Source organism: Alligator sinensis, unplaced genomic scaffold (genome assembly GCF_000455745.1).
Source record: "Alligator sinensis unplaced genomic scaffold, ASM45574v1 scaffold9_1, whole genome shotgun sequence".
NCBI lineage: Eukaryota > Metazoa > Chordata > Crocodylia > Alligatoridae > Alligator > Alligator sinensis.
In genome coordinates, this window is record NW_005842304.1 from 165,865 (window position 1) to 188,252 (window position 22,388).

The window sequence follows — 22,388 nt, forward strand, 5'->3', positions numbered from 1 at the left end:
CCTCTCAATGTTGTCCACATCCCTCCTGAAGTGCGGTGCCCAGAACTGGATGCAGTACTCCAACTGTGGCCTGACCAATGTCATATAGAGGGGGAGGATCACCTCCTTGGACCTGCTCGTGATGCATCTGTGGATGCAGGACAAGGTGCGGTTGGCCTTCCTGACTGCATCCCCACATTGGCGGCCCATGTTCATCTTGGAGTCTATAATGACTCCGAGATCCTTTTCTGCCTCTGTGCTGACGTTCCACTGACTTAATATGTTCCACTGACTTAATATGTGCATTCACAGGACTGTGACTTAAGGGGGCCTGTCAAATAAGTAATGAACTTCTGAAGAATATGGAAGGGACAAGGGAAGAACCGAATTCAAGATCAGTACACAATAGAGACATGAGAGATACAGGTTGCTACCTTGGGGCACTGGAATGGAGGCAGGGAAGCTGAAGGCTCTGGCCACATAGAACTAAGATAAGGTAGGACACTGCTATGAGTAGAGGTGTTGCTGCCAACAGCCAGGTTAACGCTTCCCTGGCCCTGCAGCCACTGCAGGTTTACGTACTAAAGTATGATAGAAAGCCCATAATTTGGTTGTGGCTGCAGGGCCAGGGAAGAGTTAATTTGGCTATCTGTGGTGACACTATCCCATCTAGCAGTGCCAACTCTCTTGGGGAGGAAGGGGAGGTTGACAAGGGGATTCCTGCCTCCACTCAGTTCTACATGGCTGGTGTCTTTCCCTACTCCCCACCTTGTCTCCATTCCAGTGCTGTCTTTTACTGAGTGCCTGGGGTTATACACCCTTACTTACACTATTGGTACACCATGTGAAAACCCACATATTCCAGTGTTTGTAGGGTGCTGCTCTCAAATATGAGAGACATATTTAAAGATTTCTCTCTGAAATAAAAAATGAGACCACCATATCAGAGGTTAAAGATATCTGAAAATTCAAGGAATGGTTGGCATTGCCAAATATCACAAGGATTACGAGATCTTGGGGTGAGGTCTCCATGAAGACTGGCCAGGAGCTGCATGGGCAGGGTGTTATGATTGCATCCACCCAGGGGAGTGCCCTGTCCACACAGCTCCCAGTCAGTCTCCATGGAGACCCTAGGATCTTGGGGCGAAGTCTCCATGGAGACCAACCAGGAGCCATGAGGCATCTGCCTGATGGAGTGCCCTGCCTACACGGTTCCCAGCTGGTCTCTGTGGAGACCCCAGGATCTTGTTATGGGGTCTCCATGGAGACCAGCTGGGAGCCATCTGAATAGGGCTCTTGGCTGGTCTCTATGGTGCTTGGGCAGCGGTGTTGGGTCCAGCAGCCAGAAGGAGCTGTTCCTACCGCCGGTGCTGCTGGGAAATAAACTCCGGCAGCCGAGCTGCGCCAGCCCTGCTCCGTGCCTGGTCACATGCCATGGCCTGGGCTGTCCCTACACATGGGCCAAGCAGAGGGACCCGCCATAGGCCAGGCAAAAATCGCTCTGCAGGCTAGATGCAGTTCTCAGCATTTTGCCCACCCCTGTTCTAGACTAGAAAGAATCCATATTGATTAATCCAACTTACTGAATCACAGATTTAAAAACCTCTATTTGAGATTCTTTCCTCCTAAAACAGCAAAAAGTAATTTGTACTGGAAACAAAAGCTAAACAAATCAGACAATCTTGGTGATGTACTGTACTGCAGAAAGAAACTGGGTGTGTCTACAGGCGAAATTACGCTGCATGAATAAACTGCAGAGCTTACTGCTCTGGAGTTTATTGCTTCTGGACACGCCATTTGAACATGCTCCTGGGAGCAATTAACTCTGGAGCAATAAGTTCCCAGTTTATTCATGCACAACACATGGAGCAGTAACTACTGGACAGTAGCATTTCACATAGATGTGCCCAATGCAGAGGAAATTTACCTGCTGTGGAGTAAATTAGTTTACTCCAGCCTAACAGGGGTGCACATGTAGGTTCCGAGATAGTTACTGTGCAGTAAACATTTTGTGTAGACACATCCATTGAGTACTACAATATATTTATTCATTTGTTTGAAACACCCCCTCCAGAATACTGCTTACTTAATGCTAAATCATAATGTGGCAAGTGGTCATCCCAACAGAAACTGTCACCAATTAAATATTTAGATCAGTGGTTCCCAACCTTTTTTTTTTTTGTGACCCGCTGCTGGGAGTAGTGTGTGGTGGTGGCACTGGCGGCTCAGGGGCGGGGGAGCTCCCGGCACACGGCTTGGCTCATCTTTTGTGTGCGGCATTGCCCCCGCAACCCTCATTTCGGTTGCAACCCGGGGTTGGGAACCGCTGATTTAGACACTAGAACATATTTTGCTGCCGATAAGAAAATCCTTTAAATGCAATATCGCTTAATAGTCTAGATTGGGTTGGTCAAGCCTCAGCCCATGGAGCCATGGCATCTGGCCTACAGGGCTCCCCACAGGTTGGGAAATTTGGCAGTGAGGGAGCAGTGGCAATTAATGTTGCCACCTCTCCCCCATTGCCTAATTTCTAAACTCCACCCAGTCCAATTGGACCCAGGTTGGTTTCCTTCTACACCTGCATGGCTAGATCAGGGCCTGACCATGCTCCCTCCCCCGATGCAGCCAGACTGGGCCCAGGTTGGCCCCCCAGTACACCTACATGACTGGATAAAGGCTGGGCCACGCTCCTTCCCCACCCCATGAGCCAGATTTGGCCCCCTCATGCTTGGCCTGTGAACAGGATCCAGCCTGCAGATGGACCAGGCACTGCCCATCTGGCCTGCGGGGCAAAAAGGTTGGGCACCACTGTTCTAGATGACAACTACATCCATTCTTTTCTGGAATGTTTGTTAAGCAATAATCAGATTAACTGGTACCATTCTCACCCTTCCATCATTAGCTGTTCCAGTTTTTCTACAACATCTGCAAGAAGTTCAGGAATGGACGATAGTTGATTATATGACAAATTAAACTGCTTTAGAGATGGGCACTTGATATTTGGATCCAAAGTTATGAAAGGGCCGATGTCATTTCGAGAGATATCGAGGTTTGCAATACAACTCATTTTCAGTAAGTAAGTAGGAAAAGATGTAAATCGGTTACTGTGTAAATCCAAGCAAGTCAAACATTTCAAGGTCTGAAAGAAAAGGAGAATTTGTTTTTAAAACTACAACCCAGAAACAATAATTTATAATCTTTAAACTGAATTAATATTTTAGTCAATTAATTCATGTTTATTTTCTTTATTTATCAAGTAAAATGACAGAAAATAGTAATCATAGTAATAAGGTTAGTTATGTTTTATTAGAAAAAATATGATATGAAGGCATGTTGTAATAAAACTAACTAGTACAATTATAAATGGCTTTAGCATGTAAGAATCTGTTCTCATTCCCATTTATTTAATGAAATCATGCCACTATCTGTAACATCCTTCCCAAACTGGCCCTCTAAAGATGTCCCACGGAGGCTCCCTGAGCAAGTATGTACAAGTAACTGGTTAATCTAACATTCGATTACTGTATGAAATTTGTACGTACACATTAGGCACGCATAACTTATTTCATTTATTATTTTATATGAATTCCATATATATGAATATATACGAGATTATTTAAATTAAATCTTTAATTTTAAAAGTATAATAGAGTATTTCAAGTATTATTGCCCTGCATTATGTAAAATGACAAAGAATTACTTCACACAGTTGTTCTGGAATGCTTGATAGTATGTTTTGGTGCAACTCTAGTTTCTCGAGATGTTCCAAATGACTGGTTAAGCAGCTATTCTGACTGATAGCATCAATGTTCTCCAGCTCATTTGATGAAAGGTCTAGTGACTTAATGTATTCTTTTTCCAAGCTCAGTGAAGAAAGACTATCTGATTGCCTTGCAGATGATGAGAGTTTTGATATGCCTTCTGTTAAAACAAAAAGAAAGACATACATCATCACTGAGAAAACATGCAACAATGTAATAAGTGCAATTTAATTTTCTAATTACAATTCAAAGAATTTGGGTTCCAATTCTGTACCCAGTACGGTAAATTATTATGTGGATACTGACTTAACAGCAGCCAGTCAGAACTTCTGTTTAAAGGAGCAATGAATATCTTTAGGGGAAGGAGAGAGATACTTTTTGGCTACAGAATAAACATGTTTTTAAAAAATGCTTCTAAGGCATGAAACTATGTTATTCCACTTAAAGTTACAAATAATCATGTGAAGCCCAAAAGAAAGTAGTTCACTGTGTATGCAATATTTGTATGCTTTGTTAAATTAGGAGCAATCTTTATAAATGAGCATTTAATGCAACTAAAACCTTCAACAGACTGTAGCCATCTCCAAGTACTGTTAAAAATGATAACTTTATTAGACAATAAATTTTGGTGGCTTACTGAGAGATTCTTCTGAAGAGAGTAGTTTTTTCCTTTGCTTCACGTGTGGTTCATAGTCTGAACCAGGTCCCTGGAAAATTCCAGAACAGAATTACAAGTGAAAGGTGTGAATATTTGTATATCTTGAAAACTATGTGAATGTAGTTAGTTTTCTTTCTATAGTGATTTGCACATCATGTAGGATGCAACAAAAAAGTGGATAATTTTTTACATTAGGAATCTAACAGAAAATTTACTACTGGTGTTTCTTAAATTGTAGTACCACAAAATTTAAAACACTAATACATTTTAAATATAATTTAATTAACACACTATTTTTATGTGGCAGCTTAACTAAAAATCTGTTTCTGCACTTGTTTAAACAGTTCTCAAAATAGCTTATTTATATTTGTTCATAAAAGTTTCCTGAAATAAAATCTTATCAGTTGCAGCAATCTGAATGTGTGTAGTCCCTGTACAGCTATGGATCACTTTCATAAGATATTTCGAAACAGTGAAAGCGAGAGGAGAACATTTATGGTCATAACCTGTCATTTCCCAATACAGTTTTCCATCCCATTTCCCAATACAGTTTTCCAAACACAATGGATTTAGATAGCTATATAGTAGATAGTAACTTGGCTTACCACAGAGTTAGAATGTCTTTGCAAAGTAGGAGAATATCTTTGTAAGGCTGTATCTCTGTACAGGTCAGCAACCGCAATGGAATTGGATTTCTTTTTCATACGAAATGAACTTTCACTCTCTGTTACAAAATAGGAAAACAAAAACAAAAAATAAGACAACCTGCCAAAATTTAAGCCTATTTCAACCACGTAACAGAGGTACAGACATATACACTGTAGCTGTACATTTCAGGCACATTAACAGTAACAGGATTAGCTAATCCAATGTGCAGTATGTTGAGAATGTTACTATACCCTAGAATATAGGTACTATACACAGTTAATGAGTACCAGACACAAATTTCAGATTTCTGGCATTTTTGTACTCATGATAATATAATTTTCATAAATTCAGAGCTGTGATAATTTACTTTTTTTAAATATACCCCTATGCTTCCAAAGCAAGGGAGATCTGAGCTATGCAGACAGCAAATAGGCTCCTGAAGGGAATTTCAGACCTGTGGCTTCAGATTTCCTTAGAATCACTTGCTCTAACACTGTGATGGCTGCTGCTGGGCAATCTACAATTCCCTCTCCACCCTCTGGCAGTTCTAGCCCTCTTTTGTAGACTCCTCTTATGTTCTTATCATAGAATCATAGAAGTAGGGGCGGAAGGGACCTTGTAGATCTTCAAGTCCGACCCCATGCCTGGGCAGGAGGAAAACTGGGCACTGCAGCCGTGGAGGAAAGCATTGGGCCCCCAGGCAGCTCAGGCAGGCAGGCTCTGGGGAAGGGAAGGGGGGGAGATCAGGTTCGCTACTTTTCTTGGGCAGAGCCTGCTTCCTGGGCTGCTGCCAGGCTGCCTACAGGGCTTCCTGCAGAGCCATGGAGCTGCACAAAGCCCAGTGCTTAGCTCCACGGCTGTAGGGGCAGCAAACAAACAGCTCAAAATCCAGGCTGTGTAAGAACAGCAAACTAAATAACATCTAGCTAATTTTAAGATACTACTGCCATTAAATGCAGAAATGCTGTTTTAAAACTATTTACAAATATTACATTTTTTTTTTGCTGTTGGGAAAGAATTTGAGTTGTAGTCATAAAATGTACATTTTCTTTATAAGAGATCAGATAGACACCTGGACTTGTGTGAAAGCACATGGATTCACACAAGGTTTGAGTTTGGATAATAGGTTTGAGAGTGGATAAGTTAATACAGACCTTTAATTTTATTTTGTTGAACCTGTATAAATGAATATGCATATTTATTTATCAAAAACTATTTTCCACATATACTATAAACAAAATTGTAGATAAATATCCTAATGTTTTACATAGAAAGCATTTTATTGCAAGGAAAAAATGGTTTGTTTGTTTTTACTGGTTAGTCCAACAGTTATTAAACTGATTTTCTTGAACCTGAAGCCATACTGCAGATCAGCATTGTATAGGAAAGACAAAATTCCTAGAATAAATGTACCTTCACTATCAAGATCATCACTCAAGCGAAAAACATTGTCCACTAATGGGTCAGGAAGGAAGGTCCAATCATAAGATTTATCCAGTGGATCATCACAAAAAGTCACATCAGAATAGGATCTTGATTTGTACTCTGAAAAACTCTTCATTTGGTATCCGAGTACCATTCGTGCCAATGAAGAACCTGCATCTAACAGTGTAAAAGAAAACCAACAGATAATCCATTTTTCAGTGCATTCACAAAGATTTAAAACTACTAAAAAAAGGCTTTGTTTTTTATTTTTAAAGATTAGGGAGCATCCTAGAAACAATGGAAGCTATACAGATTTATAAGGGCTAAATATCTGACCCCAAATTACCTGTGCTTCAATTTTAAATATCTTTCTGGAGGTTTTTATAATACTCTTAGGCACTGTTAGAATTTTGAAAGTTATTACGAATTTTATGAACACTTACTTGTTTGTTTTCTTAAAGGAGCAGGTTTATCTGGGAACAAAGGAATTAGCCAGGAAGGCTCAATTTTCCCAATGCTGTATCCTCCAAGACAGATACTGCTATTTGCTATATCCAGGCTAAGCTTCCTTAAGAGCAAGCTGATGATTTGGCTATCGCCTTTTTTTATGCTGATTGTCAAAGCACTCCGGACATCTTGCTCTCGAGCACCACTATTGAGTAAGAGCTCAACCAATTTAGAATTGCTTCCTCTCTCACAAACCTATTATCAAAAAAAGCACATATGAAGCAGTTCAGAGTATGGTAAGAGGGTGGTTTCAGTTTTTACTTCATGCTACCTCTTGGCGTGGTATCCCCTCATGAACCATAAAATGACAATTTCCTAAACACCACAACTGAGATTTCTAAACCTGCCTAAGAAATATGAATGTCAATTTCCATTATCCAAGGCTCCTGGATGGCTTTAACCCAGATGTACAATGACACACCTCCAAAATTTAAAACAACTCTCTTATATGTGTAATTCAAATTTTCTGCCATGATTCATATAAATGGTGGTTTATATCAGGTGTTTTAAAGTTATCTGGTCCCACAGGCCATATAGATGATGCAGGGCCAGCCCCTCAGGCTGGATGGGCCCATGGACACCCTCCCCCTGCATGCTGGATCCTGTGCATGCAGCGCTTCTGGCTTGTTGGGGACTAAATCACATGTGGTGCTGTATGTGGCCAGTTTGGAATGGGCACAGCATGTGACACCTGCTCCAGCTGGTTGGGAACCCAGCTGGAGAAGCTTAGCATACTGGGGGCTTGGCTGTTGCCATACAAACAAGCCACAGTGCTATGTTTTTTCTTACAGTGCTGCCAGGGCTCCAGTACTGATGCTGTCTCCCAGGTGCTTGCCAGCCAAGTGAGAGAGAGTCACAGTGCTAGACCCCGAGTAGCACCACAAGAACAAGCTCAGTATTGCGGGTGCCTGGCTGCAGCTGTGGGAACAAGATGCAGTGCTGGGTATGTTCCCACAGTGTTGCTGGGGCCCCAGCACTGTGATTCTCACCTAGGTACTTGGCTGCCACCACAGGAAGGTACCCCATCACAGTCAGAGTTGGGGCAAAAGTCTGTGGGTTAGGTGACTGGGCTCTGTAGACCAGATCCAGCCTGTGGGCCATATGTCTGACATCTCTGATTTATACCAATGAAAACTGCCTGGCATATGGTACTTAGGCTAGGGACAAAAACATTACATAAATCAATCAGAAACCAGTTCAAATCTGTAACACAATGGAAGTTCAGTGCACGTAAACCACTTTAAAAATGCCCAAAACCAGTTTAAGATAAACCTGGATGGATGCAGTATCAGACTTAGGTTTAGGTTAAATAGGCTTATTGAACTTGTCCCAGAACTGCTACAGATTCAAGTTAACTCACAGCCCCGCAGCATCCCAGGATGGTCTGTACTAGGCCTGTGTGAATAGGGAAGTATTCAATTCAGATTTAGCCAATTCGGAGGACAGTGATTCAATTCAGTGAATTGAATCACCATCCCCATTCGATTCGGCTGAATCGGCTTTGAAAGATTCAGAGAGATTCATGATTTGGATTGGCCGGGGAGAGGCAGGCATATTCTCCCACAGCTCATCCAGCTGTGCCTGACTCTCCCCGGGCAGGGGGAGCCACAGGGGAAGCCCCGATGGCTACCCTGCCCAGCCCCTGCTTCCTGGCACTTAAAAAAAAAAAAAAAGCCTTGCACACTCTGGCTGCAGCAGTGGCCATCAGGGCCTCTGGGTGCTCATGGCAGAGCCCCCCGTGCAGTGCAGGGCAGTGGGGATCGCCCCCCCCCCATCATTAGGCACCCGCATGGCAGCTGCCCCATGGCATGGGTGCAGCACGGCTCGGCAGGGCGTTGCATACTGTCTTGGAGCTGGGGCCACTGGGGCTGAGTGCTGCCGGGCTCCAGGTGACTGCTGCAGCCAGTGAGTATGGAGCTTTTTTTTAAGTCCCGGGAGGCTGGGGCTGGGTACAGCAGCCATGGGGGCTTCCCCTGCAGCTCCCCCAACCCAGGGAGAGGCAGGCACAGCTGGAGGAACCACAGGAGAACCTGCTGCTGCCCAGCTGTGCCTGCCCCTCCCTGGTCAATCCGAATCTTTTCTGAAACTATTCGGATGCTTCAAATTGACTTGGAGCTTTTAATGGGTTGCCCGAGTCGATTCAGATGTGGAGATTTGGCCCCTGAATTGGGCCGAGTCTCCTCCGAATCGAATCAGTGATTGAAGCTTTGCACAGCCCTAGTTTGCACCCTGTCGCAGAGCACTTAGGTGCCCTGCTCCTAAGAAGGAAAAAAACTGCTAGGAAAAGAGTCCTAACAGTGAGTAAGGAGCCCAGCTGTTGATCACCAGGGCAACCAGGGTAGTTAGTACCCACACCTGCCAGCGGTCAGCTGAGAGGGCCGGGCCTGGCACATATAAACCCCAGGGCTGAGGCCAGGCTGACAGTTCCCTGCCAGCAGCCAGGGAGGAAGGAGCTCTTCCTGAGCAAAGCTGAGCAGAGAGGCCTGCCCGCACGTACAGCCCAAGCCCGGTAAAGGATGGAGCATCCCTGGGGTGTTTGGAGTAATGTGGTTGTAGCTGGGTGGCTCCAGTTTATGTTATAGCCGAGGGGCTTGTGTTTTGTTTACTGTTTAAGACCGGTGGTTTGGGTGAGGCTATTAAGGGTTGGAGGAGGCCTCATAGGGGATCCACAGCAGTGTGGGGGCCCTGGCACCAGCGCGGGCTCAGCAGTTGGGGTGCACTGACCCCAGCCCCAGAAAGGGAGCAGTTAAGAAGCCCCAGAGAGGGAACGCTATTAAGAAGCCCCAGCGTGGGTGTGGTGAGCCCCAGAGAAGGGGGCAGCACTTTGGAGAAGCCCCAGAGAGGGCGCAGAGCCAGATAGGGCAGCGCAGGGCCCAGACAGGACAAGGGGGCCACATTATAACAAGGCCGTGACCGAACAACGTCAATTCCATCTGTGAGGCTTGGGGCGTAGTAAAGGGAGGCTGGAGCCATGCATAGCCCATAAGGCTAGGGTGCCCCGAAACAACTGTGGTACCATCTATCTTGGAGCAGGACCTACCAGGGGTCCGGGAAGGCACGGGGTCTGAGGGTACAGCTAACCGTGACCAAGAGGGCATGAAAGGCAGCCTCCCAACTATATATTTTGTCATCAAAGACGTGGCAGGCGAGGATCGAGGGGGCCCATTGGGCCCACTTGGCACAGTAAGGGGGTCTTGGGGAGATCATGGCCATTCCCCAGGACCCCAGGCTGTGACACACCCCTTCCCCCCACCCTGCAAAGCTCCACCTCGTAGAGTGGGTAGACTAACCTTGGCCCAAGATGTCTGCACCAGCTGAGCAGGGAAGCATGCTCTAGCACCTCCTGGCTTGTGGTTTGGGCCACTGCAGGCATGTGGCTGCATTTCCGGAATCAAAAGTGACTGTCTATTCACTTACTTATCGGTTCAATCTATGTAGTTTAGACTAACCTGTGACGACTGAACTGATTCAGCCTCAGGTTTTTTGACTGTACTTATTAGTCTTAAAGGCTTTAGTCAGCTATACTCCTTCCATGTTCCCTATCACTGTCACTGCAGTGAATGGTATTTAGCTTGAACATTCAAAACAATTTTTAAAATTTCGGTTAATGCATCAGTATGTCCATTATACTGATAGTTACAACCCATATCAAAATAATTAAATCATCACAACAACCGAGTGTAGATTAGGCTGTAGGGCTGCGCCACATCTTTAAGCACAACCCAGAGGAAAGGAGCACTAATCCAGGGAGAGCACTGACTGAGAGGCATAATTCTTCTCTGAACTACTTGGTGCACATAAATGTGTCCATAAATTCCAGTTTGGATATTAACTCATGCCTTCTAAATATCGGTCCTGTTCAGTGGACACTGCAGTGGGTTAGTGAGCTTCAGTCAATCACACATCAAAAAAAACAGTGTTTTGAAATTTTTATTAAAATTAAACATATCCCAATCATCTTTTACTCGACCAGTTTCAAGTTTAAAAAAGCTCTTGTAATTCACACACACATGCAGACATTTTAGAAACAGAAAAGTCTTTGTTCTGCTTCGGTTTATGAAATATTTCCCCTGATGCTTCAATGTATGAATCACTGCAAAACAGTACGTGAAGATTATTTGCCAAAAAATAGTTGTGAATAACAAGATATGCTTGTTACAGCCCCAGCATGTTTTATATTCAGTGTTAGGAAATTATTATTAAATGTACTGTAGTTATCAGAAAAAACAGTATAAAGGAAGAAATGGTAAAAGATGTGATGGGATTTCTATCAGCCTGGAGTTCTGGAAGGTGTATGTGACAATTGCACCCAAGCCCCTTACATATTGAAAGTCTTCCTAACAAGGGAATCAATGGTTGCCTTTTTGTTCATTTCAATGACATTTGCCCAAAGCCACAGAGTGACAGAACTCAGCTTTCATTAAGGGATGTTCAGGGAATTGCTGGATTGCAGCAAACAACTGTCATAGTTAGAAGCAGGCTGATATACCCACGTACAATTTAGAATCCAAACAGCAACACATTTCAACAGTGTGCAATCCTTTCTATATTCATGTGCTTACCTGATAAATTAAAGAGTTTGTCTTTGTCTTCTTATTAGCATCAGCACCCAGTAAAAGTAAACATTCGGCCATAATGCTATTATTGCACTCCGTGCATGCTTTCTCCAGCATCACGTTTTTAATATCATCACTGTCCGCTAGTTTGGCAAAGCACTTACAACACAGGCTTTGACACTAAATAGGGAGAAAAATAATAGAAATTAGGGTAGCACACTTCAGAATGGTGCAGAATAAATGGACATGGACTTGTAAACAATAGAGAGAAGATACCTGTTGATTTCTCTGTTCAGTGAAAAACATGGACATCTGATAGAAAATTACTGTGTCAAATGATTCATGTATCAGCAGCTTAGCAAAACAAGGTGACAAGTCAAGTATTGTCAAGACTGTGCGAAAACCCTACAAAGATAGTAAAATGATGTGAACAGCAACAAAAAAATTAAAGGTAGACAAAACAGACAAATCCCATCAGTATACCTCTGTTTCAGTTTTAAAACATGCACACACATGGGACTGCAAAATGGACAAATGCGTAGTAGAAGGCCTGAGTACCCAGTATGTTTAGTCTTATTCTGATGACCCATTTATATAAACAAGTGGTAGTTATTTGGTGACATTTTGAAAAGCCAGCTCCAGACCTACTCCAGGGTAATGAATATCACATCTACTGTTATAAAGCAAAGCCATGTAACTTTAGGTAAAATAAATAAATGAAATATTATCAACATCTTAGGCCCAACATTTTAATTAACTGAAAATTTATTTCTGTAAAAGTCTTAATTTCCAGATTACCTAAACCAGTGATTCTTAACTAAGGTGCTGCAAGAATTGTGAAGAGGTAAGCAAGGTGTGAGGAGATAAGCATATAAAGGCAGACTCAAGATTCAGGTATGAGAAGGTAAGCAGATAAAGATAGGCTTGAGCTCTCCCTGCCTAGCTGGTCCCAACTTCTCTCTGCAAGGAGGGAAACCCTGTAAATTAGTTTTTGAAATGGGGTGCTGCTCAATTCACAAGAGTTATAAAGGGCTGCCTGGGAGTCTAGAAAGGCTAAGAACCACTGATCTAGACTATGATTCCAAGAGAAGAAAACAAAACAGGACCTGAATCAATTCTCAGCATGAACAGAGCTATACATGCATTCATGGAGTCAGATTGTGCATGGTGGCATACGGCCAAACCATTTCTGGCTCTGGCATGAACACATGAGAGAAGGAAGTCACAAAACCTCTCCCTTTTCTTCTGTATACACTGTGCAAGGGTCAGACAAAATAATATTCCAATGTTCAAAAACTGCCAGCTGCCTCCTATTAATTTGCGCAGAACACTTGCCACACAAAGCAAATGAGTGAAGGGGACAATGCCCTGTCTTAGCATGGTTGCACTATAATGTTAAAAAAAAAAAGTTTGTTAAAAATACTGAGGGTGAATTTAAAAACCAATGAGAAAAACCCTGCAGATTGCAAAAGTAAAATCTGATGCAATAAGTCAGAAATGGATGACACAGACTAAGTATAAGAACATTTGTCCCAAACACATTGAGACTGAATCATCTGTCTCTATGCTGATCACTAAACTAAGCTTGAAATGAAAAAAGGGAGTTTGTGAGGGAGAGGCCATACTTATGATATTTCCAGTGTGGGCTGAAACTAAAGTACTGGAACTCTCACAAAAGAGTGACCTCACATGATAATTTTGCTCCATGAGAAATATTTAGCTAATGACAAACAGGGAAAGCCTCATATCTGCAAGAGGCAGAACTTTCATGGGAGCCACACCAACTCCAACACTACACCAACACTTGCATAGGAGCTACAGAACTCACTGCCAGATGGAATAAAGAGTTTTATCATCACCGTGTTCAAAACCGTGTGTGAAACCACCCAACCCTTTCAATACATCATTCTCACAATAGCTTTCTCTCAGACAACCATCTATATTTATAGTTAAAACATCTTTACAATAACTGTAATCTTTTTGCAGCAGGTAGGGCTAGAAAACAGATGCTTTCATGTTTACTTTCATAAAACACACTCAGGTACCACAATGATGGGCACTTTATAAAATGGTAACAGATTAGAAGGCTGACTGACAGATGGTTATCAAGGGATTTTTACTCTGTTTTGCAGATGGTACAGATTTAGATCAACATTAAAACTTGTAGTTGCACAGTTCTGGACTGAATTCATGCTTTCACTATAACAACCTGCATCACTGAAACATGCATCACTATAACAACCTCAAGATACTGCTAAGAGTTTGTCTGCTTTGCTATCATAATAAAATAAAAAACAGGTATTTCAAATAAAGATCTACAATTCCGGTGATTTAAAAAAAATAAAACTGTTCCCATGTACACACTTCTTTCATTCATTATCTTTGCAGTAATAGATACCACATACGTGCATCTGTATTTCGGTGACTTCGTTAAACCTCCGTAAACTAGAAACCAGAACTGTTGCCAGCACATGCATAGTAGCGATACACAAACTCTTTCTTGTAATCAAAGATCCTAGAAGACTCAAACCCAAACACTGTATTTCTAGAAAAAAAGATCGATTTAGTTAATTACTGATCCTCAGAGAGACAAGTATGTAGTACACAAATATGCTGTAAACTTACACAGGTTAAGATTCAGGTTTACGTAAAAAAGATCTTCCTATATACCTTGATCATCTGGATACATCTGTAGTGTGTGAAGTATAGTATCTGTAGCACCTTGCTGGGATAAAATTTCTAATGCACCAGAGCATTCTGCTACAGATGAAAGTATTTTTAGTCCACATCTCTGAATAGCAGGATTCCCAATAAACTAAAAGAGAAATGAATATAAAATAAGGTGATCACAGTCTTTTCTCTGATATTCAATGGTATAAGGAGAGTTGCTTATGATTCCTATTTCCAACAGCTGTGAAATTATAGCTGATCTGACAGCAATTACTGGAATTAAATATTCAAACCTCTCTATTATAACTCCCTTCTTTAAAATTTTTGTCTTTTAAGCTGAAATTTTCCATGCTTGAATTTTTTTTCACGAGTGCTTTTTTAAGGAAGTTTGCTCAGAAGCTATTCAGCTAGAAGAAAATTAAAAAACCCCACCCTAAAGCAGACCTGTTATTTAAGACATTAAAAAGTATAAATAAAGAGTTCTGTAAAATATGAGACAAGCAGATAACAAACTTGTAAGACTGTCAGAATATTTTGGGCAAGGCCTAGTATACACATAAGCTATTAAAACATCTCTTTTTCAGCTAAGTGACCAATTGATGACTGGTCTTCTCTATTTCCTTTTTTTTCATTTGTAGTCTAAAGACTAAATTATGAAAGGGAACTTCAGGTGTTCCAAAGCCCTGTGGATTCTGATAAAATCTGTGGCTATCAGATTTGCCATTTTACTGATGTGCCTCAAAATTCAGCATCTTTATCAGAATTGCTATTTTACTGCAGTAAGGAGTCAGCTGCTTTGTTTTCTCCCCGCTCAGCTAGAATACGCTTGCAGGCCTCTTGTTCTCAAAGTTTCCCGTTAAGGCATTATAATGAGCCCACCCTTCCCAATAGCAAGGATAAAGGGGTGGGGTGGAGGGAGGGAGCCAAAAAAAGTTTCCATTGGCAACAAGAAATCTGTTTTCTAGTAAACCACATTAATGAACTGCTGCTGGATATTCTGTTCAAACTACTTTAAATTTTAGCTTACACAGGGCCTGGATAAGATGGTCTTTAAATTTACAAAACATCATCCATTCCATAAAAAATTCAACAGAGCTGTGTAAAGAATACCACAAGTTTTCTAATGATTTCTTTTGAATTATTTTTAGAATAACTGCAAAGATGAACTTTTTGACACATTTCAGAACACAGCAGAGTAAGAAAAAAAATAAATGCAGCTGGACACAGAGATGAGAGTTAATTTATTTCATCTTGTTTATGAAATCAGTAAGAAAATCACTTTACTGTACTCAAAGCAATAAACAACACCCACAACTATAATGCACAGACTAAATTTAAACAGGATGAAGACTTTAACCATACCCTGTTCAAAGCATCAAGCACCAGTGTGTGAGTCCCTTCCAGCAAACACTGGTTTTTAATTACTTTTAAAGTAAGATCCAGGTCAGCACCTCCCACAGCTCTGAATGGAGTGTTTGGCTGTTCTTGCACTGTACCTATAACACAAAGAGAAATGTTTTTCAGGAAAACAGTTTTAATTAAACTTCTGCGGTTATTTACAAATAACTCATAATGCTTAATTCTGTTTTTGCATTCACAACCATTTAACAATACTGACTTGAGTTACTCCACATTTACACTGGACTAAGAACCTAGTGTTAGCACTCACAGTTTCGTCATGTTGCCACTTACTGTAAATTAATTAGTATGGCAATGAATGTTGGTTGTGATACACTGCAAGAAATTACTTATTTGAGCTCTATGTTCCTCAGTAGCCCTACTACCTAATTCAAAATGCCTCCTTCTTTTGGATATTTTTGAAAGGAAAAGACTAGAAATAAATCCTTTTCTTCCTAGCAGCACATTAGAAACCAAATCATACCCATAGACAACATCAGTGGAAGGTGAGTACACATAAAAGAGTACACATTTCACTTCTGGAGATTTCAGCACTCATGACCAAGTAGCACTACAGAAAGTACTTTGAGATTGTTTCAAGGACCCTTCTGTATTCAAGTTTCTACTGATTATTTTGTCTTATAAATGGCCTTTTCTTCACATGTTATGCTTCAAATTCCAACTATGATTATGTGGAAATGAAAAAAAAATGTGTCCGTTATTACTTCATTATGCTATACAAACACTCCCAGCATTTTAGCAAAAGACATTTTCTCTTGCTTCTCTTCCTATAGTAAATACTTCACATATTAAATATCCTGTTTATTGAATGGAGAAATAAGAACACTATAACACAAGTGAAAAGAAACTGAAATCTGAGTTAATATAAATAACCTGCTGTCGCGGGGCACCTCGCTACCCCGCTCCTAAAGAGGGAAAAATTGCCAGAGGAAAAGCTCTGGCAGTGCCTAAGGAGCCCTAGCAGCGATTAGGGAGTACAGCTGTGGGTTGCTGGGGAAACTAATGAGATTCAGCTGCCTGTAGGAGGCAGGGCCTGGCCTTTATAAAGCCCAGGGCTGAAGCCAGGCTAGCAGTTCCCTGCTAGCAGCCGGAGAGGCAGGAGCTCCCTTGGCCAGGATATAGGGAGAACCCTGATCACAAGTATAGCTCGCGAGAGCTCCAGAGGCTGGAGCAATGATGTTGAATTACAGCCAGGAGGCTTATGTTGTTATGGCCCAGTGCCTTGTGTTTTGATTATAGCCAGGAAGTTTGGGTTTTGTTTTGTTAGTGTTTGTATTACACCGGTGGCAAGGGTGAGGCTATAAGGGGTTGGAGGAGGCCTCATAGGGGCCCCAGTGCCTGAGGAGGGCACAGCGTACTTATAAGGGCCCACAAAGTGTGGGGCCCTAGCGCCTGGGAAGGCGCAGTATTCTCAGGGGCAACCCCAGCGGTGAGGGGACCCTGGCGCCAGTAAGGGCGCAACTTGCGGGGTGCGTAGACCCCAGCCCCAGAGAAGGGGCGGCATTATTAAGGAGCCCAGCATGGGCACAGCAAGTCCCAGAGAAGGGGGACTATTGAGAAGCCCGAGACGGGCGTAGCGAGCCCGGTTGTAGGCTAGTACGGCAAGAGCCCTCAGATAGGGGCAGGGTGCTGCGGTGGACCCTGATGGAAGGGGTTAGTGGTACAACTCCCCAGGAGAAAGGCAAGGTGCTGCGGTAGTCCCCGGCAAAAGGGATAGCAGTGCAGTGAGCCTGGATACGAGAGGGTAGCCGTGCGGTGGGCCTAAAGGACCAAAGACTTGGTAGGGAGGCCCGTAGCGGGCTAGGTTATTTTAGAGAAGGCCCAGAGTGGGCTCGACGAGAGTCCCAGTGAGGGGCCGTATATTAGAGAAGGCCCGGGAGTGGGCTAGATGACAGAGGAGGCTCGGGGGAGCGGGCGTGTATTTTGACAGACCAACATCCAGTACATCTGCAAGGCTTGGGGCGTGGTAATAGGGGTTGGTAGGAGCCACGCGTAGCCCATAAGGCTAGGGTGCCTGGAACGCACCCAGTGTACAGGGAGACCCCTGGTGGGTCCGGGAGAACACGGGGACGGAGGTCCCAGCTAACCGTGCCTAGGAGACGTAAGGCAGCCTCCCAACTTAACTCAAGATCAAAGACGTGGCAGGCAAGAATAGAGGGTGCCCTTGGGCTGAACAGGCACGGAGAGGGGGCCTTAAGGGGATCACGGCCCTCCTGAAGGACCCCGCCGTGACACCTGCATTTTAATCAAACTGTTTAAAAATATTTGTTTTTGTTGATATTTATTTAACTAAAGTGACATATGCACATGCAGAAAGCTGTCTTGAATTCATCTTCCATTAAGATTAAAAAGCTGCTACTCTAAAGAGACTACCAGCAAAATCAGAAAAAACAGACTAAAAATAAGGTGACAAACAGGAAACACACTTTCAAAACTTTTACTAACCTTGTCCAACCCTTCTTTTTCTGATCTCAAAGAACAAAAGAGAACACACATTTTCTGCTGGCAGATTGCCTTTAAGAAATGTCTTCTCAAGATCTTCCTAATCATTCAGTTTGGCTGTTTGTTTGCTGGAGGCAAGAGCTGATATAGTTCAAAACTTGAAGTTGTTCCCCCAACTTCTTGATATTAGCAGACAAGCTAGTGATGATATTCTATTTGACTCTGTACTACAGCAATATTGGTAAATCCATTTTGACAGAAAGTTCATTATTACTGCCTATTATCATCTATGGTTAAGGTACAAAATGATGGCAATGGATTCATACTTCTTGAATCCATCAGTAATGGCACAGTAAGCAGCAATGGCCCGAATTCATCATTGTTGATGAACAATCAAGAGTGTTCCAGCAGTGATGAATAGAACCTGAGATGGTGAATGCCTTCCAAGCTTTTTTCTACCTTTTCCTCTGTTCCTAACTTTTCATTCACAAAAGTTTTTCAATGTTAAGACCTAAATAAAAATCACTGAAAAAGTCCAACCTGAAGGTTGCACCGTGAAATAAGAAACAATGAAAAATTGCCTTCTTACTTCTCCCATTTGATGTATAATAATCTTATGTCAACTGTTTTCCTTTGATGACTTACCAGTGACCATAAAATGTAAAAGGACTCGAAATGCCTCCAGCTGAACAGATGGCAACTGTTCATGTTTCTTCATAGCTTTTACAACTTCTGACGCAGTAACTGTCATTACATCCAGATGGAGGAAACTGAGAAAAAATAATAATTTATAAAATTAATAAAAATAATGTCTTTCTAAATTGTACGCTTGTTTATTCTGTTAAACAGCATTAAGTGGTAGGAGTTTTGTATACTGTAAATCTCAATCTCACAGTAAACAACTTCCTCTGGAGTTTTCTTCCATTTAGCAAATCCATTGTTTTGCTTTTAACCTTATTTTATAATTCAGCATGAAACTATTTCTGTCCTGGAACAATCAGAAATAAGTTTTTAACGTAGTGCAGGATAGTAACATACTTGTGGTAGGTTATTTTATTCTTGGGGATTGAACTGCACATTTCACATGTACCAGTTTAGACTCTGGTCAAGATACATGAAAGGATACATGTTCTCATTAAGTTCCATTTCCTCATAATTTATATATGTTGTCAATGAATGGATTACAAATACAATCTAATACATTTGCATTTATATTTTAAGACAAAAAAAATTCTAGCTTGGTATTAGCAATCGGTAGCAAAGAGCCTCTAATTAACTTTCAAGGACATTTTCTTTATTTGTTTGAAAGTATTTCTTGTTATTTTAAATATGGCAAAATTAGCTGTTAAATACGTCAGGGCTGCTGTCCTAGATGACTTGCAATTCACTTCATTCATTCATTCCTCTTTCACTCTTCAGTAGCAATGTTTCCTTTAGAACAGGGATGCTCAATTCCTGGCCTGCAGGACAAATCTGGCCCATGAAGACATGGCATTCAGCCCACAGGCTTCCTCAGGCATCAGGAAATTGGGGACAGGAAGTAGTGGCAATGAATACTGTCACCCCTCCCCGAATGCCAAATTCCCAAAGCCTGTATGGCTTGATTAGGGCCAGGCCGTGCCCCTTACCCCGACACAGCAGGATTGGGGCAGGCCATGCTCCTTCCCATGCTGCCAGATGGGGGTTGGGCTAACCCCCAACCCTCCCTCCTGCAGAGGCAGATCAGGCCCCTTTATTTGGTACTTTAAATTATTTGCCACAAAATGTCTTTGAATCATTCTTATCCATGAAGAGCTTGGTATAAAAGTCCCATAGGATATTGCTGTTCCTTAACTTATAGATACAAACTTAGAATCAAGTTCCTAATGTGAATACTTATGTTTATGAGTTTTACATTTGTTTCCTGCTAATATTTTGCATTTTAGGCAACATACTGGACAATAAATTTATGTGTTAGAATAGTCACAGAAATTAAGTATAAAAAATAGGAACACAATCAAAGTTATTTTAACAAATGGAATGGTTATTTGTAGAAAAAGATTTCAATATTTACCCAACAATAAATGGAATTTACTGTAGTTTAAGGGCAGGCCAGAAGGTCCATTCTGATCTTGCTGTTCAGGAGATTCAGATACCCTCGTGAGTTGTCTCTGTAGCTACTCATCTGTACATTTGACCATGAGGCTTGGACATAGACTAGACCTTGGGTCTGGAGTTAATTTTACTCTAGCTGTCAATTTTTATACATTTAAAACAATTATAAAACTGGATTCCCACATTATTCAGTCTTGGAAGAGATCACAGGACTATAAAAATATATTACCTTCCTTCAAAAACATGATTCAGCATTTTGCAGGCACTCTCAGCAACTTCAGGGGCATGCGAATATTTCTTCATTATGTCCAAAACGTTCATGTGTATTCCTTTTGCCAAAAGAACCTTTCTAATACTAACTACAACACAAAATTACAAATAGTGTATAAGCAAACATGTATATAATAATTTAGGTTGAGATCCTGAAAATATCCGATGCATGTCTTTAATTTTGGTTAATTTTCAATAGGACAACTCATATTTCTGAAAAAAAGTTCAACAGGTGTGCAAGAGCATTGGTTCTCCAAAACCTATTTTCAAATAACTTCCATATACACAATCACATACTAGACTGGGACTTGGGGCTAAAGTAGACTTGTGTTTGCACAATTATACATTTTATAATTGCTTAAGTACCTAATAAGTGCAAACATGTTCCCTATGTCTATCCATGTCAAGTTATTATTATGGAATTCAGGGGTATAGGTTGCAGCCATGTTGGTCTAAGGACATAGGCAGACAAGGTTCTTTGGGTGAATCTGATATCTTTTATTAGACCAACTCAAATAATTGGAAAAACTCTTCTTTGCAAGCTTTCAGGTACAAATACCCTTCTCGTCAGGCTGAGGAAGCATCTGCAGTTGGTGTGTGCTCTTCCTGTATATTATGGAGTTCAGAGCTTATCACTCAGTTTCTTTATGAAGGTAGGGCCAGGAAAGCCACGCGCATGGTGTGGGGGCAGGAAAGAGAGAAGGGGAGCAGCGATCCCCATTGGCAAGACCTGTGGGGCATATGGCCCTCAAGTACTTGGAAGTTGGACTACCCTGATCTAAACTATAGCTATGATTCTGAAAACACACATGCATTTCTAACTTTCAGTATGCGAGTAGATCCACTGAGGTCAAGAGGCCTGATCACATCTGAAAGTTAAGCAAGCATGTAAGTGGCTGCAGTATTAAAGCCATAATCATAGCTCAGATGACTTCAGTCTTGATGAAATTGAAACTTGGTCAGGGACTGAGGAAATTAAACATGGAAAGATACCTTCTCTTCTCTGTCCACCTCACTCTCTAAAAATTGGTATTTGCTGGCTAAAATAAACTAATGGTTCATCATTCGAAAAAAGTCTCCCATCAACAGTAGCTAAAAACAGATGCATCAGAATAAGAAATACACTTGTTACAATATACAATTGTATAATATCAAAAACAAAGAAAAGTATTCCGCAACCCAAAGGGGTGACAGTATTACATGACAGTACACTCTTAATATCCCAAAATACTACAGTAATAATGCACTACTGAAGTCTCAAAGTGAAGGTGAACATAGTCCCTTACCATTTTGTTTGGATAAAGTTGCCAATGTATTAGCAGCTGCCTGAAACACTTCTTTCGATGTCGAATGCATCAGCATAGCTAGCATCACTTCTCTGTGTGCTGGGTACCTTTCACAAGAGAAATAAATTACTGAAAATTACAATGATTACCTTATAATTTTAATATAATAAAAGGCTGAGTCCGTCTGTCCCTAACGCTTTTGCCCAACTGTGCATGCTCCAAATGGCTGCGCAGGCCAGGGGCGGGGCTAGCTGAGTTAAAACGGGAGCCCATCTGCCGGCCCTGCCTCCTCCTGCAGCCTCCAGTGTGGCAGCTCCCTCCGCCCCACCTCCACATATGGCAAAAAAATAACTTGGCACGAGCACTTTACACGTGGCGGGGCCAGCTGAGGAAAGGCAGGAGCCCCTCTGTTGGCCCCACCTCCTCCTTTAGCCTTCGGTGTGGCAGCTCCCTCTGCCCCACCTCCACAAAGGAAAATAAATAAATAAATAAATAAATAAATTGGGTAGAGCACTTAAAAAGCAGCGGGGCTAGCTGAGGAAGAGTGGGAACCTTTCCACTGTAGTGGGGCTGGACCTGAAGGGGGATTGGAGGGGGCGGGGTCAGACTCAAACCGGCAGGGGGGAGAGCAGGGTGGGGTCAGACCCTAACAAGGAGGGGGAGGGGGGACAGA

General features: G+C 42.0%; 1 protein-coding gene across 7 annotated transcripts in view; it reads right to left on the reverse strand.

Annotated features, from left to right (window-relative positions):
• Window positions 1-22,388, reverse strand: part of LRRK2 (leucine rich repeat kinase 2) — a 115,875-nt gene that overhangs the window by 61,978 nt on the left and 31,509 nt on the right. For 5 of the 7 annotated variants that reach the window (XM_025209714.1, XM_025209715.1, XM_014522115.2 and 2 more), the window contains 14 exons: window positions 21,716-21,822; window positions 20,389-20,518; window positions 18,711-18,835; window positions 15,567-15,700; window positions 14,205-14,349; window positions 13,940-14,079; window positions 11,811-11,939; window positions 11,541-11,714; window positions 6,915-7,173; window positions 6,460-6,648; window positions 5,004-5,122; window positions 4,378-4,447; window positions 3,680-3,900; window positions 2,868-3,118 (listed from right to left, as the gene is read on the reverse strand). In XM_025209714.1, the coding sequence (XP_025065499.1) occupies window positions 2,868-3,118; window positions 3,680-3,900; window positions 4,378-4,447; window positions 5,004-5,122; window positions 6,460-6,648; window positions 6,915-7,173; window positions 11,541-11,714; window positions 11,811-11,939; window positions 13,940-14,079; window positions 14,205-14,349; window positions 15,567-15,700; window positions 18,711-18,835; window positions 20,389-20,518; window positions 21,716-21,822 (2,193 nt within the window). Of the gene's footprint in view, window positions 1-2,867; window positions 3,119-3,679; window positions 3,901-4,377; window positions 4,448-5,003; window positions 5,123-6,459; window positions 6,649-6,914; window positions 7,174-11,540; window positions 11,715-11,810; window positions 11,940-13,939; window positions 14,080-14,204; window positions 14,350-15,566; window positions 15,701-18,710; window positions 18,836-20,118; window positions 20,356-20,388; window positions 20,519-21,715; window positions 21,823-22,388 lie in introns of those variants that run through there. The other 2 variants (XM_025209716.1, XM_025209718.1) reach the window with 2 other exon arrangements.